At 37.5% G+C, this 16865-nt stretch overlaps 1 protein-coding gene across 1 annotated transcript in view; it reads right to left on the reverse strand.

The window, feature by feature from the left end:
* Positions 1-1064: 1064 nt before the first annotated feature.
* NETO2 (neuropilin and tolloid like 2) overlaps positions 1065-16865 on the reverse strand; it is a 20512-nt gene continuing 4711 nt past the window's right edge. Inside the window, exons 3-7 of the mRNA XM_026856498.1 lie at positions 15767-15811; positions 15550-15677; positions 11792-12020; positions 5662-5775; positions 1065-2025 (exon numbers count right to left, since the gene is read on the reverse strand). Of these exons, the coding sequence (XP_026712299.1) occupies positions 1445-2025; positions 5662-5775; positions 11792-12020; positions 15550-15677; positions 15767-15811 (1097 nt within the window). The 3' untranslated portion in view covers positions 1065-1444. The remainder of the gene's footprint in view (positions 2026-5661; positions 5776-11791; positions 12021-15549; positions 15678-15766; positions 15812-16865) is intronic.

A 16865-nucleotide genomic window follows, 5' to 3' on the forward strand; every position in this document is an offset into this window, starting at 1 on the left:
ACATTATGGTTTTACATATGTTTGTAAATAAAGGATATGCCAGTACAAGCTAGTAGGTCACCTTTAGTGAAAGGTTTCCTGTAAACAAAATATCAGAATAAACCCAAACAAACCAGGGAATAAAGTGTAGGCTAGTGTGGAAGTCATATTCTTGGCAAATTGCAATGTACGCAGCAGCCACTGCATGTTATTCAGAGCTGCCAATAGGGACACTGAAACAAGCCTGCTGTACAGGTGCTAGATCTGGATTAATAAATAGTCTGTACAGTATCAAACTATATAAAAAGCTTAAAAACCACAATGAGAATTATTATATTTTATAAATTTTTTTATATTGTAAAAATTTTAAAATTAGGTCCAAACCACCATTAAAAAAGGTATGAAATGTGCAATTTTGCAAGTGGAAACAAGGGGCACAAGAAGGGTTCCATAAGGGTTAGTAAGAGTTGCTTTGTGATTTTTTTCTTTGTTTCCAGTATCTTCATATACCTGGTAATCCTACAGAGCTTAGAGCAGTTCTTTTCAGGCAAGTAGGACATGAGCTAAAAGTATCATCACTGATTTCAGTAGGGAAGATTGGCTGCAATAAGGAGTAAGAGGCTATTTTAAGAGACAAATGTACAGTACAGTCTATTTATGTAAATACTTGGAAAACGCAGGAACAAAATTGTTTTCTAACTACAGAGCTGTGAAATCAGTGAGCCATACAATCTATAATATATGGCAGAATATTTTAAAATCCTAAACCTTCTCGAAAGAAAACTGTTGTAAGTCTGCATCTAGAATAACATGAGTACTTGTGTTTAAACAAAAAGCTGCAAAGAATATGTATTTCCAAATGTACTAAAATTAATATAACTCAGTATTTTTAAAAGGTAGTACTCCTTCACACTTAGTTCTCACAAAGCATACAGTGAGGAACTGATAATTAAAGGCGATATAAATGGTAGGCAAGATGAAACAGATGGCTGTAACATAATTCTTGAGTCTTAACTGGCACTTAACACTAACTCTACTTTCAATTTGACAAATACAATAAGACACCTATGTTGACATACATGTGGTGCACTTAACTACTTTTATTTATGTAACTGAGGTATTAAAATTGTCTTGAAAAGCAGACGTCTAAAGAAGATAAAATGATATGAGGAAGAGAATAGTAGTCATTGTTTCCAGTGTTAGTAGTTGGTTTTTTTTTTTCTTCCAATATCCTTAACTTATAATTTCCATGCAAAGTCTCTTGTCTAGGTAGGTAGCATGGGAAGATGTGAGGAAATCCACATTTTTCAGCAAGAATTAGTTACGAAGACTTTTTTTTTAAATGAAGTATAATAAGCTAAAAGTGTGTGCATCTCACACGCTGACTATAGTACACTTTTAATATATACACTGTCATTTTACACAAGCATCTTGTATATACACTGATACCACCTTCACTAGGAAATTAAAAGTCAATAGATAATGAACCTTGTGCTGTATCTTCTCTTCCTCTAACATAGATTTCACATGGAATCTCCTCCATCACCCTGTCTTCTATGACTTGCTCAGGGCAATCATGCGTTTGTTTGAAAGTGTAACTGCTTTTCTTGAATGTGCTATTAAATGTTTTCATTGGCTGAGGCTGCGCAAAATCATTGCGAAAGGGAAGTTCCATGGAGCTGAGGTTTGTCCTGCTTTGTTTTATATTAGAGGCCTGTGAGCCACAGTGGTGGTCGTGAATGCATCTGGAAGCTGTTGAAGGGCGTCTCATTTTCTGATAGTTTTCAAGTTCTTCTGATAAATCCGCCAGATCTGCAGAAATTTCTTTGTCCCTTAGTGAAAACAGTTCATAATGCGGAGGATCAAATACTTCCTGGAAACCAGTTTTATTAAAAGCAGTCTTGCAAGCCATCACCTTTTTGCGAGGTTGCTTTACTTGTACTAGAATTGAAATGATGAGAAGAACTAAAACTATCCCTGATGTGATGCCAATGATTGTTCCATGAGTTCTGGTGATTTGTTCAAACAATCCACTTTTTTTCTTTTCTGCAAAGAAAAAGCAAGGATCATGATAAGGCTTTTATTATTTTTCCACTATTTTGATCATGTATTAAAACAAAACAAGCTGTACTGTGATTTCCACATATGTGCTGCATTAATGAAGTGACTTAATGGCGCTGGAGACCAGACCCGTATGTCAATGGGATTTATCATACTGGATCTGTGCATTTGTTCAGCAAGTCTAATTCCCTGTCTGCATTAGTGGCTACCATGTGATAGTTCAGTGGCAGGTGGAACTCTGTGGCAAGTACAAGCTGTCTCAGCTGGGATGTGGCTTCAATCCTGAACCTATACTGATGAGTTCGTATTCCAAACTCCACAAGTTAAACAGGAGTTTATCCAGCTACAGATTATGCTTTTCTTACTGTGGATTGCTCCTGCTAGTAACATGTCTGTAGAAGGAAATCTAGATTTTAAATTACCTGGTTCTGTAAAAGTGAAATACCATAGTGATGATATAAGATTGACTGTACTCTTTGTTTTCGTATCTCTTGGAAACTTGATGAATGTGCCTGTTATGTAAGTCTGTTATACCTACTTCAACACAGGGACCTTTAGCATAACATACATTTCAGTTTTAACAGTCCAATAACCAAATCAGTTGGGGGGGGAAGGGAAGGCAAGGGAGAACAAACCAACCCAAACCATACAGCACTTCTGGCTAGTACTTCATATGACAACACACAAGATGGCAGCATCAGAACAAGATGGTTTTGCATATTTAAAATTCTTATTTGAAGATTAGAATTTTTCAGCTGGATTTCTGTTCAGTAAATGTACTTGTCCTAGGGGACTAAAAAGAATTCTACGCTGCAACATCTGCTAGTGGGGAAGAAAAGCATCTAAGACTACTTGGAAGAAAAGGTAGTGAAATGCTGGGGTTTCAACCCCAAGCCCCAAATCAAGGTTGACATGTGGGTGATTCCCGCAGCCCTTCCCAGAGGGGGGGTGAGTTTGCCTTTAGGCTTCCCTCCAGGGTGGGCTGACCTCGCAGACAGAGCCATTGGGTCAATGAGCCCCGGGTGTCCCGCACTCAGTAACCCAAGGTCAGGTGTCCCACTTGGGGATAAAAGCTGGGACCATTGCAGGAGGGGCAGTGTCTGTCTGTGAGGTGGGTGCCCTGTGCAGAGTTCCCTGTTGGGGAAGGACCTCCCGCCTCCCTGGGACTGGGCTCCAGGCAGGTCTGGCTTTTGTAAACGTGGGCTGTGTGGAGATTCAGTGTGTGGCTTCCTTGGTCTGATGTGTTTGGTTTGTTGACTCGGTTGTCTCCCATCCCATCCCTTCTATGGGAAACTGCATTTCACCATTTATTCCACCCATTGTTGGTCATGTGGTGGTGGTGTTGGGGTCAGTGGGATTGATGCTGATTATGTATAACCTGACTGACTTTTTTCTACCCCCAGCGTTCACCCATGTACTGACCCTTTTGTATCAAATACAATTTGGTTACTTGTTCATCTTTATGCTGGCTGTGTCCTTTATGCTAGGCCTGATAATTGGCAAAACAGGTAGTAGTCTAAATGTTGCATATTATTTTCAGGTATCTGGCTCCTCCCATCTGGGTATGTGTGTTATGCACCTAAGTACTCCACACAGTGCATGGAGAGAGTTATATACCCTCATACGCTGTTTTAAAAAATCCATATACTAAACAGAGAGTCCCAAGGAACTGGCTAATATGAAGTTATGTTTGAAATACAGTTCTATCACTTAGACTGTTTATTCTGAGTTAAATTTATACCTTTAATGTGAAGGAGTGTATCTCCCCTTGTCCCTTAGAGCTTAGTGTTACCATACTTTGTGGGAGGCATGAATTTCAGTGCTGTGGCAGTTCTCTCATCTGCATCTAGGTTTCTTAATTCTTGGAAGATTCTCTAACCAAAATGTTGCTATGCAAAGGTGATGTCTTCTCTGGTCTCTTAAAAGAAATTGCACACAACTGACTTCTTTTGTGTCATTGGGTTTAGGCATAAGGTAAGTTACAATATGCTCAGATTTAGGTAGCTATTGATGTGGAGTAAATGAGAACTCTGGGTGCCTGCAGGAATTGAGCACAATTGTGAGAAGTTTTCTTTTTAAGGCTAGATACCGCTCATATGGTTGTAACAGTCTCCCTTTGGTCTACCTCAGCTGACAATACAGATCCAGCCTTCAGCTGTGTGTGTCTGCTGTGTGGGTCATTAAAGCAGAATTTACATTGTATTCAACATAACACATGCTAGGTTATTCAGCACCAGATACAGCAATTTACAAATGTTGGGAAAGACACTTTCTTCACACTTCAATAAGGTTTTAAGGAATTCATTTTTTAAATACTGTGGTACATGCGTGAAGTGTGGATCCTAGGCAAGATTACAGAAAGCAGTTCGTAGAGATGGGAAAGAGATCTAGAAATTGCACTTAAGAGGGAACATTAAATATTATCAAAGCTAAGGATTGTTTAGAGGAAGCTTGCTTCTACATTGAAAACACAGGGTTATGGATCAGTTTTGTTAATTAGAAAGCTTCCATAATATACCTAGTATTAGAGTATTTATTAGTGGTCTGAAGTTGGTTTTTGTTCAAAACGCAATTTCAAAGTAGTTTTTTAATATTTATTTACTAAAAAAGTTAAGCTGGATTTGTGTGTTGAAAAGCCATTTTATTGCAAGATTTTTCTGTAGAGAAGGTTTTGACTCTTCCTGCAGGGTCAATTTCTCTTTGAAATGGAATACCTATATAAATTTTTCAGTTCCGTTTCCAGTCCTATTTATGCCATTTTATTTGTCAAAAAAACCCCAAAGCTCAAATTTGTTTTATTCTTTTTGCAAGAAAAATTGTTGACCTTAAACTGTTGGTTATTTTTCCCCCAACTCTGAAAATTCAGTTGTTGAAGCACAGGTGAATGTATCTGTGCTTTAGCATAATAACAATTTCCTGAAATCATGATATTTTTTCCTATGAAATCTGATATTGAAACAAGTCTTTACTGTAGTTGTGATGGTTTAAGCAATACTCCCCTACCCCCATGTTTTAGAAGCAGTGATTTACATGTGTCTGTTTTCCATAAGCAATGACTTCTTGCTTCCTAACAATTTCTCCTTCCTCCCACCCTTTCTCACACCATATGCAGTAGTTGCATTTACTCTGAGATAGTCTGTGATTAACAACTTAAAACAAATGTTTTAAAATTGTATTTGTGTTTGAAGACTGTTGCTTCTATTTCAGCCCTAAGGAAGACTTTTTGTGCTTGAAGGCGTAACTGTCTTTTTCCAGCTCCATATTTTTTTCTCTAATAAAAGGTATTACTTGTCCCTACAATCCTTGCTTTATTTAGCATTTAGAAATGTATAGGATGCAACCCCGAAAACACTAAATTCTATTTCCTATTAAGCTGACATCCTTTTAAAATAGAGAGTACATGGTGAAGAGGAAGAAATTTAATTATAAAGCAGTAAGATCAATATTCAGGATGCTTACATGTCTCCTGAGTAGTTTAAATAAAAAAAATTGCAACACCTTCCTGAGGTTAATAGAATAACTGTCTTCAGCATATTTCCAAGAAAAAGACATTTCATGACTTCCTTGAAAGGCAAACTGACCAGTCTAGCTCACAAAGGTTATTCTTTGCACTATATTTACCTTTGCAGTGATTTTCATCCCAAGGGTATGCACAGTTTTGAATGCCATTGCAGACTAAAGAATTATTGATGCACATGTTGCTATGGCAGAAGTAAGTGTTGCCTGAGCAGGGAGCTGTAGGGAAGAAGAGAAAGAAAACATTAGGAATTTTCAGTAATTGATGTATTGCAATAAAACTAGTAAATTCCTGTCACTTCTTAAAAAAACCCATGCTCCTCCTTTATCTCTGTTTCAAACCCAATAATTTTTCCTGCACGTCACTGATTACCACATGATTCACTCTCTATTCATGTGGTTGCTTTCAGGTGTATTATCAATGCTCAAAAAAAAAATTATTGCTCAAAATGGGTAGCAGGTAGGGACAGTCACATAACACAGATAATGGAAGAAGGCTTTAATGCTTGTCTTCAAAAACTTAAAAAATCACATGCTCGCCATCAATTATATATTTATTCAATCTGCTGTGCATCTGCTATTTAGATGGTATAGCTGGTTGTGAAGCTGTTCCTGAATATCTGCATTTTGAGAGCCCATTAATATCTTAAGGCAAATCAGATTTCAGCTTGTGGAGGACTGTTTCAGTAATTGCAAGAGATTTCAGTAACTAGAGGCATCTAAGTCATTCCTGCTTGCGAATCAAAGCTCTTAGATCCTCCTGTTAGAGCTAATGCAGGGATTAAGAGAGAGTATGGTTTAGCTTTTTATCTATCTAGCTGTCTATACATAGTTAGAAATTTGAAGAAATAAATTAACTAGAAAGTTGCCCTGAAGATTTTCTTTCCATGAGTGTTTGTTATAGCTCCTTGACATTAGAAAAATATATTAAAAAATAGTAATAATTTTTTGAGGATGTTGTATAGCATACACAGGGAATTCTTCATGAATTCAAGGCACTGGACAAAACACTGATCTTCTCTGTCTCAGTAATGTGGTATTTTTATGTCTATTATTAGTGGAGTCAATTATATGTTAAACAGCAAAGATGTGTGATAGATATTCTACTATTTGGTTTCACAGAAAGAATTTATCCTTGAGCAGTCTGGATTATCTGAAATACAACATGAAACCCAAAGGGTACAGCAGAGGGAGGTGACTAGTCCTGAATACAGTGTGTTTCTTGCTTATTCCTTCTGTGAGGCTTCAGAGTCTGTGACAAAAAGAGGAGTTATGCCTAGGAGAAAAGATCATTCAAACCTTTAATTCTGAGTTTTCATTCCTTAAATCTAATATGCATTGTTTTCCCATTTCTTACTCCACTGAATTTCGGTAACCTATACTTGTTGGTTTTAAGCTTTTGTATTAGCTTCCTGTTATTGCTTAACCCCTGGCAACAAGTGCCATATAGGAAGCTTGTGCTTTAATTGTAGTACGAGTGTTGTAGTGTTTCACCGTAATACAAGAATGTATTTAGAGTGTATTTTGGAAGAGTCTACCTATAATTTCAGGGTTTAAAAATGTCGTAGTAACTATCACATTTATCTTCCTTGCTCAGCTGAGTTGAGAATATAATTGTTTGGGAAGCACACTTAGTTTGAAGAACACTGCTTTAAAATATGATCAATGCTTAGGAAGGTAGAGATCACACCTATTCTATCAGTCATGAATGAGATGTCATGTTTGGTGCAAGAAGGGTCAGGTGCTCTGGAAGAAATAGAGAGAGTGCACGGATGGCACTGGGAAAACCAAAGCCTACCTGGAAATTAATACAGTGAGGGACACGAAAGGCAACAAGAAGGGTTTCAAGTTTATCAGCAACAAAAGAAAGGCCAAGGAAAATATGGGCCTACTACTGAATGGGACAGAGGGAAGCTTCTCTTGATGCTTGGGAAGGTGACAGAGCAAATAATCCTGCAAACCGTTTCCACACGTATCAGGGATAAGAAGGTCACTGGGAGTAGTCAGCATGGATTTATGATGAGGAAATCATGCTTGACCAACCTGATTGCCTTCAGTGACGAAATTACTAGCTTAGATGAGTAGAAAGCAGTGCATGTTGTATATCCTGACTTTATCAAGGCTTTCAAAATTGTATCCCATAATATCCTTGTAGAGAATGATGAGGTACAGACTACAGAGAAGGACAGTGAAGTGGACTGAAAACTGATTGAATTGCCAGGCTTAAAGGGTTGTGATTAGAGGCAGAAAGTACAGCTGGAGGCCATCACTACTGGTGAACCCCAGGGGTCAGCAGCGAGGCCAGTCTGTTTAACCTCCTCATTAATGACCTGGATGTTGGGACAGACTGCACCCTCGCCAGTGGGAGGGGTGGCTGGTAGACTGGACAGTTGTACTGCCATTTGAGACAGGCTGGAGAAATGGGTCGACAGGAACCTCGTGAAGTTCAACAAAGGGAAACACAAAGTCCTGCTCTTGCAGAGGAATAGTGCTACATATGCGTACAGTGAGGGCCAGACAGCTGGAAAGCAGCTCTGCAGACAAACACTTGAAAGTCCTCATGCAGAAAAAGTGAAACGTGAGGCAGCGATGGACCGTTGTAACAAAAAAAGCAACAGCATCCTGAGCTGCATTAGGAACAGTACTGCCACTAGGTCAAGGGAGGTGCTCAGCGCTGGCGAGACCGTTATCTGGAGCTCTATGCTCAGTGTTGGGGTCACCAGGATGAGAAATATGAGAGGAACCAGGGAAATGGCATGAAGATAAGGACTTGGAGCATCTGACATGACTGGTGTGGGCTTCCCTGCGTGGCTGTGGAATCTCCATCCTTGGAGGTGTTCATCAACTAGCTGCATGTGGTCCTGGGAGACCAGCTCACCTTCATCTTCTCTTGACCAGACAGACTTCCTGGTTAGATTTCTAAGTTAGCAGCCTTTTTTCAAGAATGTTTTATGCCCACTTTGTTTCAAGGGCTAAACCATTTTTCAGTGAGCTGTGATTCAGTAGGACATCTTTTAAGTTCAATTATGTAATTACCTGGTAAATGGAAGAATGAAATCAAACATTTTCCTACATTCATATTTAACTGTGTCTTTCACTGTTTCACCAACTGCTACTGTTTTGGAAAGAAAACATAAAGGAACCTGGTTGCTGTGTTGTGCCAAAGTATGACCTACAATGAATCAAGAGTGGATGCTAAGGCAATTCACATCGTTAAAGGTTTAAGACGCAATGTAAGCATTATTCTGTAAGCATGGTATGAAATCATGATGATGTTAGCATCATCCAAAATTATGCTGCAATTCAGTTCCAAGGGGATTCACACCTTCTCCCTGAAGGACTAAATGACAACAGGCTATTTATGCAAGAGTATCAATTTAGATATGAAAACAGGTATGCCAGACAACCTAAAGCAGTTCATAGAAACAGGAAGATGTACTGAACATTTCTAACCATTATACATATATAATGTGAGAAAGGCTAATAGTTAAAACAGAAATGTTCATGATTCAGACTACAAAATAAAAGGTTCTTGGCCTTATTAGCACACAGGAGAAAGGACTTAGGTATTTTTTCCTTCTGAATTTGGAAAGAAAGACTGGGCAAGCTTTACTTCATAAAGAATAAATAGGATCATCGTTTAAACAGAATAGTTAAAAAAGGCTGTGTATGTAATAGGCTGCAATATCTATTAAAATATTTTTGACTGTAATAAAGGAGGATCTATGAAATTCGTGTCCAGAGTGGTTGTCATGGATCCATGTGTATCTGCTGGTGTTTCAATATGGATCTGTATGAAGTTGTAGTTCTTTTGGAGGCACAGAGGAAGAAAGATTATGTAAGATGCATTCTTTCTCATTTCCTTGAACAGGGGAATTTTTTTTCATGTTTCTGTATTTTTGGATGGTGCATTTGGATGATGCAAATGTGCTGCTTCTCCATCTGCCAGCACAGTCTCTATTTTACATTCTTGTGTAGAGTCTCCTTACGTTTTGGGGGGATGGCTTTTACTCACAAGTTCATAATGACAGGACAAATGGACTGCATTTTCCTTTTATTTGTTATTTGGGGAGTACAAAGTCTAAAAGTCACAATGATTGATCGGTTCTAGTCCAGGCCTTCAAGGACATAGCTGGATTCTTTTCATAACAGCTGCCTAAGACTAGTGCAATGTTCACAGTGTTCTTTGTATCTAGCATTATTCATGTATTGAATCAAGCCAGAAATCAAATACATCGATTTTTAACATTGCTGTTAGCTGAATTACTTAGTCAAATCTTCAAGCAGCACTAGGTGTGTGTTAGGTGACTGTCATGCACAATTAGTTCATTTATGTAAATATTTTCAAAAATATTGATTGTTTTCATGGTTGGCTTCATATAATTACAAATCATTAGTAAGGCAGAAGAGAAAAATAGCTTAATGATCTAAAAATAAGATAAGCATGGATTCACTCTTTTCAGTTAGAAAAATTGCTTATCACTAGATCATTTAAAAATACATGAAACATTTTTCAGACACATACTTTTCAATTACCCTATCCAAGAAAGTCAGTATCTCAGGTTAGAAGATAAATAAGAATAACCACGTACCTTTGCAGATTTTCTTCTGCCAATGACTTTTGAGTTGCTTTAAAATCATAGGTTTGCAAAGTTAACTTGCTTTAGGAGTAGTTACTCTTTCAACCTCTTGCACTCAAACCCACCCCACCCCCCCAAGCCCAAACTCAACAACAACAAAAAATCCCCACTCCAATATTTATAATATAAATGGCTAACTTCCCTGGCAGAGTTCATAGCATTTTCTAGAGTGAAAGCTGGAGTAACTTGTGTTGTCACTAATATTAATAATTGTATTGAAATGAAAGCTACTGGAAAAGCAGTTATAAATTTTGGAAGCAACTTGTACTTAAAACTGATATTTACTGAAATTCACAATATCTAAAGTTTTATTAAATGCCTACTGTAAGTTAACAACAGACTAGTTTGAAACATGCAATTATTTCTTATTACCATGTTCACAAAGTAAGCAATATGCTAGTTCTCTTATAATTCTGTTACTTTAGAAAGACTGTTTTACAGAAATTAACTTTTCTCCTGTGTTAAACTTTACTGTTTTATGGAACATAATATAAAATCTACTTGTTAACCTGTAACCTGAACTTTTCTTCAAGGTTGTGACCAGGATGCCTTTCATGACTGGCTACAGAACTGTTAGTTCTGTCAAAAAAAGTTATTTCTTTGACAGCAATACTGTACTATTTGTTCCTCAAGCAAAATTTTTGGAAAACTTTTAGTACAAGCATAGTTCTGACTTCCTGAAGTGGCAGATATGTTTTATTCAGCTCTCCCCATGTATCTCAGATCTGCGTTGCAGTTCTAAACTTAGTCTACTTTTCTGCTGAAGATGCCATTTATTTTCAGGTTCTGCAATGTGGACAATGTTGTCCTTTGTAAATATGTAAGGCAACAAAATTCCATTAAGCTCAGAGAGAAAGCACCTAGAAGAAATCTCACAAAAAGCATGTTTTCAAGAAACATCTTAATTTACAATGAGTAAAAAAGACTATCTCTAACCCAGGCTATGGAATCCAAACAGAAATCCAGATTGCATTTACAGCTCTGTCTGTAATATAGTTGTCTTAAATCTGAATTTAACTGCTTATTCATGGTGCTGCAACACAACTGAGCTTTGCTAAGGCAGCATGTGTGGGATCGTTTTGAGCCACGTGTGGCTGAGGTAGCAGCTTAGGTGTAGCTGAAGTGGGTGTAGTTCCAAATCTGAAATTGAAGGTAGGGCTGCGGATAGGAAGAAGATCCAGACTCTGCAGGGTCACATGTGTTTTCTAACCTTCTGAACATCCAGTGTGGGCTTGAGAAGACCCTGTTGTGTGTCTGGCAGGGAACTGGAAGATGAGGGCTGGTGGGAGAGAACACTTCAGTCCCATTGCTGTCTTTAAGTCTGTGCTCATCACTGTAGAACTCTGAGAAGGACATAGCCTAGGGCTGTATTATTACTGAAATCAAATGAAAAATAAACCTCTTAAGAATGGAGGAAAGCCTTTCTTCAGGAACCACAGCTATAACTAATAAAGTATTTAATTTACCTGCTAGTATGTGAAAGAAACAGAAACTACCTTTTTCATGTGTTCCTGTTGCATAATACAGTTGATGCTTTTGCTAAAATACCTGAAGTACCCTTGATCAGGAGAATAGGCCCTTTAAAATCTACTTACGATCCACAAATGAAGTGAACAGCATTCTGAATCTGCTTAGTCTACTGCCTTCATCTGCCCACATGCGTACCACGCCTGTCCCAGTCTGCAGTGTGACATCGTTTGCTACAGTGCTGCAAAACTTTGCCTTCAGGTTTTCAATAGAACTACTTCCATCATATACAGCAACGAAGTTTCTTTTGCATTCATTTGAATGCTCCATTTGATAGTCGAGAAATCGCAAGTAAATCTGTTAGGAAAGAGAAATTTCATGTCTCTAGGAGAATACAGAGAAGACAGTTTTCTTTCTTAGTAAATCTTGAATAAGATGTTTTGTTCCCTTACACATGTAACTCCCAATTCACAACGCACTTAAACTTACATTTTCTCATTAAATGTCAATGTGGAGTATTACTTAAAGTTTCTCTTGAATATCTGTTTCTATTCTCCCCCTCCCCAGAACAACCCTTACTTAATAATTTACTCTGATGTATTTCCACTCCCTTTGGAAAAAAGTAAAAAGCAACACACTTTCTGAGGAAAGCCCAAAGCAGTTCTGCTAAACGTGTAGTCTGTTACTCTAGAAGAGATACAAGAAACACATAAATGAACTGAAAGAATTTTATTGGTATTTTGACTGTTCTCTTTTCTTTCTTTTTAATTCATGAAAGCAATGTTAAAATATAAGGGAAGGAGTCTAGTAAGAAAAGCTCTGAAGTAAAACAAAGAAATTAAAATTTGTTGCTTCAGAATGAAAGCTAATTACTGAACCAGAGCTGTGTTATGGAAGACACCACAATGGTGGGAATAATTTGAATAAAAATGGAAGCAGAAAAAAGGTATGCTGGCTATCTAGGAAGAGTTAATAAGTTTGAGCCAATCTTAAATTCTTCCAAAACCAGAAATCTAATGCAAGAGAAGGCAGCGTATGTGGTAGAACATATGCAGCAAGGAAATTAGAAGCCCAGGATGGCACTTGAAGAGCAAGCAAATAATTTAACTTGCTGGAGCAGGAAATTTGTGCAAGACTGCAATTCAGTTAGAATTACCTGAAAAGATCATAGGACTTTTTAATCTCTTGAATGGTTCTATTGGAATTCTCAAAATTCTAGTGGAAGTTGATGAAACTATCACCTACACATGCTGTGAAGCCCACCTTTAAACTTTAAAAATTCCTCAGCCATTATTTTGACAGAGAAGGAATCTACCCGTGTGGAGGCTGAGGTCTCCGGCTCCACGGGGAAGAGGTGCTCTTCCTCTCTCCATGAGGTCTTCAGTATGTTCCTCAGATAAGCCTGGGTCTAGAACGTATGTGTTTTGGGTAGTTTACGATTACCTCTCCAGATGATACTATGGATGCTGAAGACATTTTGCACAGTGCAGTTTTTCATGTATCTGCCTCATAACAAGAATCTCAAACTCTTGTTTAGTTTGTGAAGCAGGGAAGACGGGGTAGATGAATACCATGCTTACTCTGCTATATTACCTATTGTTCTGCCATTTTGCCATATCTTGATTTTAACCTCAGCTAGCGTTAAAAAGCCTTTTAAAACTGAATTTTAAAGAATTCACTAAAACAAAACCAACCACCTTTGGGGGGGAGATACCCCCCATGTACACTTAACAGGCTCTACTGAAACACAGTAAAAGAGCCCAGGAAAAGACAGGGGATGCTTGTATGCTCTGGCTTTTCCTTTCCAGTGTTTTCCAGAGGCAGGTTGACAGCACTTCCTGTGGAAAGGTGCAGCCTGTGCCATATTATCTCATGATTCATCTCACTGTTTTGTGATTTTTCAGTTTATATATTTTTTTTCATTTTGTTTCTGCTGTCTTTGTTAGATTTACTGCCAGAAATTCTCAGCCACATTGAGAACCTGTCTTCCATTGATGTCTTATCTCAAAACATGGGTGTGAGCTGCAAGTGCTGGTATTTGGGCTGAGAGATGGTATTTTCAGTTAATGATTGACTTTATCTGCTGTGAAATTACAATGGAAGCTAAAAATAAATTAGTACACCTTTAGTAGAGCTGTTCTGTATATGAAAACAAAGGAATAATTCCATTAAAAGATCTTGGCTCTGAAAAAGCTTTTTCTGGTTAGTGTGTTAGGCAAGTAAATATAAAAGGTCCTCACTCTTAGATTAAATTTGATTATTCTTGTAATTTTCTGAAATCTGGAGGTAATTTATTAAATATCTGTATGCAGATTTCAAAAGTCCTTTCACTGCAGTTGTGTCAGTTTTAAAAAATTATTTTTATTACAAAATCAAATTGAGGAAATTAAAAATGTCTACGCTTATTTTTCTCAAGAGACTGCACTGTATCAGGTCTAATGGATTTTATCATCATAATCCTGCCAGAATTGAAGCTTGAGCAACCATTGTCAGAATACTAAGAATTATTTTTCTGTAATGTTTTAACTCAATAATTTAGGATGATGATCTAATCTCAGGACTGACCCAACTATAATTCTGCCTTCTGGCAACAATCAATAATTTATTAAAATACTTAAGCATAAGACCTGGTGCACTCAAGTGGCAATGCAGAGAGAAAATGGTTTTATTATTGTTTCTGGAAGAACTGCTACTATTACTTAGACTAGTATAGGGCCCTTGGGAGTTGAGTCACTTCCTCTAAGGCTCAAATATATTAATGGAGTTTTAGTTTCTTTCTTGTCCTCTTATTACCGTCTTTTAGGTTGCTGGTTTAGAACTAATTTGGAAGTTGGTGAATAAGGCTGGCTAGTTAACGACCAAGAGTGTGTAAGAAGGCACAGAGTACATTTGTCATCTTGGCAACTATTGCTTAAAAATATTTTTTACGTACATGCAAGCAGTGGTATGTGCTTTAATATCCATACAGAATCAATCCATACAGATGTGTATGCTATATGGAGGAAAAAAATGTATTCTTCAGTGAACATAAGTAATTAACAAGTATATGATTCTGAAACATAGCTTTTGGGTTTGTTTTTTTTTTAACAGGCTATAGCTATTGCACTTTGGAATTATGAATAGCATTTTATCCTTCTTTCTGTCCAACAATACAGCTCGAGTTGTTTTTAATGAGCATGAGATAGTGATATTTTCATAAGCAGCCTCTAGTTCTGCAGGCACAATCATAAATACCAGGTACCTAAGTAAATACTGCTGATTTTTGGCTTGAGCAGCTAATATACCCCTTTAGGGCTTGGACAAAAAAACTAGCAAATTTTATTGTTGCACTTTACGAGGGTGTGATCTTATAGCTGTGTCAGAAGAGAAAGAGTGATAATTCCTCAGCTGTCCAGGTAAAGCCTTTCATTTTAGCTCAGACTGCTGATTAAAGTGGTTTTTAAGGTACTGGATTGTGAATGAGAGTGGGGAGGAGCACGTACATATTCTGTTGACTTTGAACAGAACCAAATTCTCCAGTAGAATCACTGGAGGCAAAATTTTAAACCATGGCAGCAAGATTTACTCAAATTTATCAAAGCTCTTAGCCAACATTTTTGCCTGCGGTCTTCCAATAAAACCAGAGTCCAAGTCAAATGCCCTTGAAAATTGTTGCATAAACAGTCTTCACAGTTATTTTGTATTTTAAGTTTCAAATAATAGCAGGACAGCACTGTGGACTTGCTCTATCAGTTTAATTTCAGAAACAATCCTCTACCTGGATTTCCTAAGCCTCTGATACATAATCAATTTCACTGAAAGTGGGATGTTATGCAAATCACAGCCAGTCACTGTTACCAATGACTTGGAAACCCACTGTATGCTGAATGATCTAAATGAAACCCACCTTAGCATTTGGAGTAGCTTTAATTGTCCATATGCAGTCAACTGCTTGTCCTGGTTTTGTTTTTCCTTCTTGTTCTACCTGACTAGAACGTACTATTCCATCAGCTCCTGAGAGCTCAAATTGGCAATCTAGGGAGAAGATATACCTTGCTGTCAAATGCAATATAGTATTAACTTAAAATTTCATTTATAAAGAAATTGTTACTGTAATACTAGACCTGGGATGGGATTTAAAATACCTCCTAGGTAAGTGAAGTCAGGATCTGTAATAGAAAGAAGTCATGAATCACAAGGGCTATCAGTGCTTGAGAATCACTTCAAAATTTAGTATAATCTGAAGATTATGTCCATTTTTTATTATGTCACAATAAAAATTGCCAGAAAGTTTACTGGATCAATTGGAGAGTACAGAGACTTTTTTTTTTTTTTTACATTATAACATTATTCAACAAAGATTGACCTTATCTGAATAAGGTAATTCTATCCTGACAGCTCAGACTTCCAGCATAACACCAAAAATTACTATTCTGTATTTTGTTCCTACATTACATTCTGAATTTAACTATGCCAGTCTTCACTGCAATCATTGAAGCTCCACTGAGTACAGGGGATCTGTCTGCATGCATCATTATCAGATTGCTGTCTGTCTAGTTCTGAACAATTTCAGCTGGAGTAGTTTTGTAGAATATATCAACACTCTGAAATTGCTATTAATAAAGAATATAAAGAAGGACAGTTCGATACTAAAGATACTTTTTCCTTGGGTACCCATGCTTCTTCTATTAGGCCAGGTGACACAGTTCTAGACATCATTTATGAAGGCAGAATTTCACCTTGACTACCCTTCTATCTCTCTTCTAACTGCGATGTGTAGGTAGTGTATGTATCTGTAGTATATACTGTAGTAGTATGCTGTATGCATGCTACTAGTGAAGAATATACTTTTTCATAATGGTTAAGTGATGGTACTTGACTAGGACTAGGGCTTAGCTAAACATGAGTCTGTAATGGGCTGGGATGTCCAAGGCTTACATTTCAGTGACCAGGTTAGTGTTTCCTCACAAATCAGCACAGAAACTCACAAGATGTGCCCATTCACAGCTGTGGCACCACATAATCACCACAGAAATCTCACAGATCATAACATAATGTGTGCATGTGTGTGAAATGTTAGTCTATGCAAAGAAAGCACTAATTCATGCAAAAGTGGATGCCGATTTTGTACAAAATTATTTTCCAAATGAAGATCCAGAATTTGGCTCTTTCTGTGATCCTCTAAATGTATAAGGAGTTTATCACTTCCCCTGAAGTGCCTCA

This window comes from Athene cunicularia, assembly GCF_003259725.1.
Source record: "Athene cunicularia isolate RWA chromosome 11 unlocalized genomic scaffold, athCun1 chr11_part1, whole genome shotgun sequence".
In the NCBI taxonomy this organism is placed as follows: Eukaryota; Metazoa; Chordata; class Aves; order Strigiformes; family Strigidae; genus Athene; species Athene cunicularia.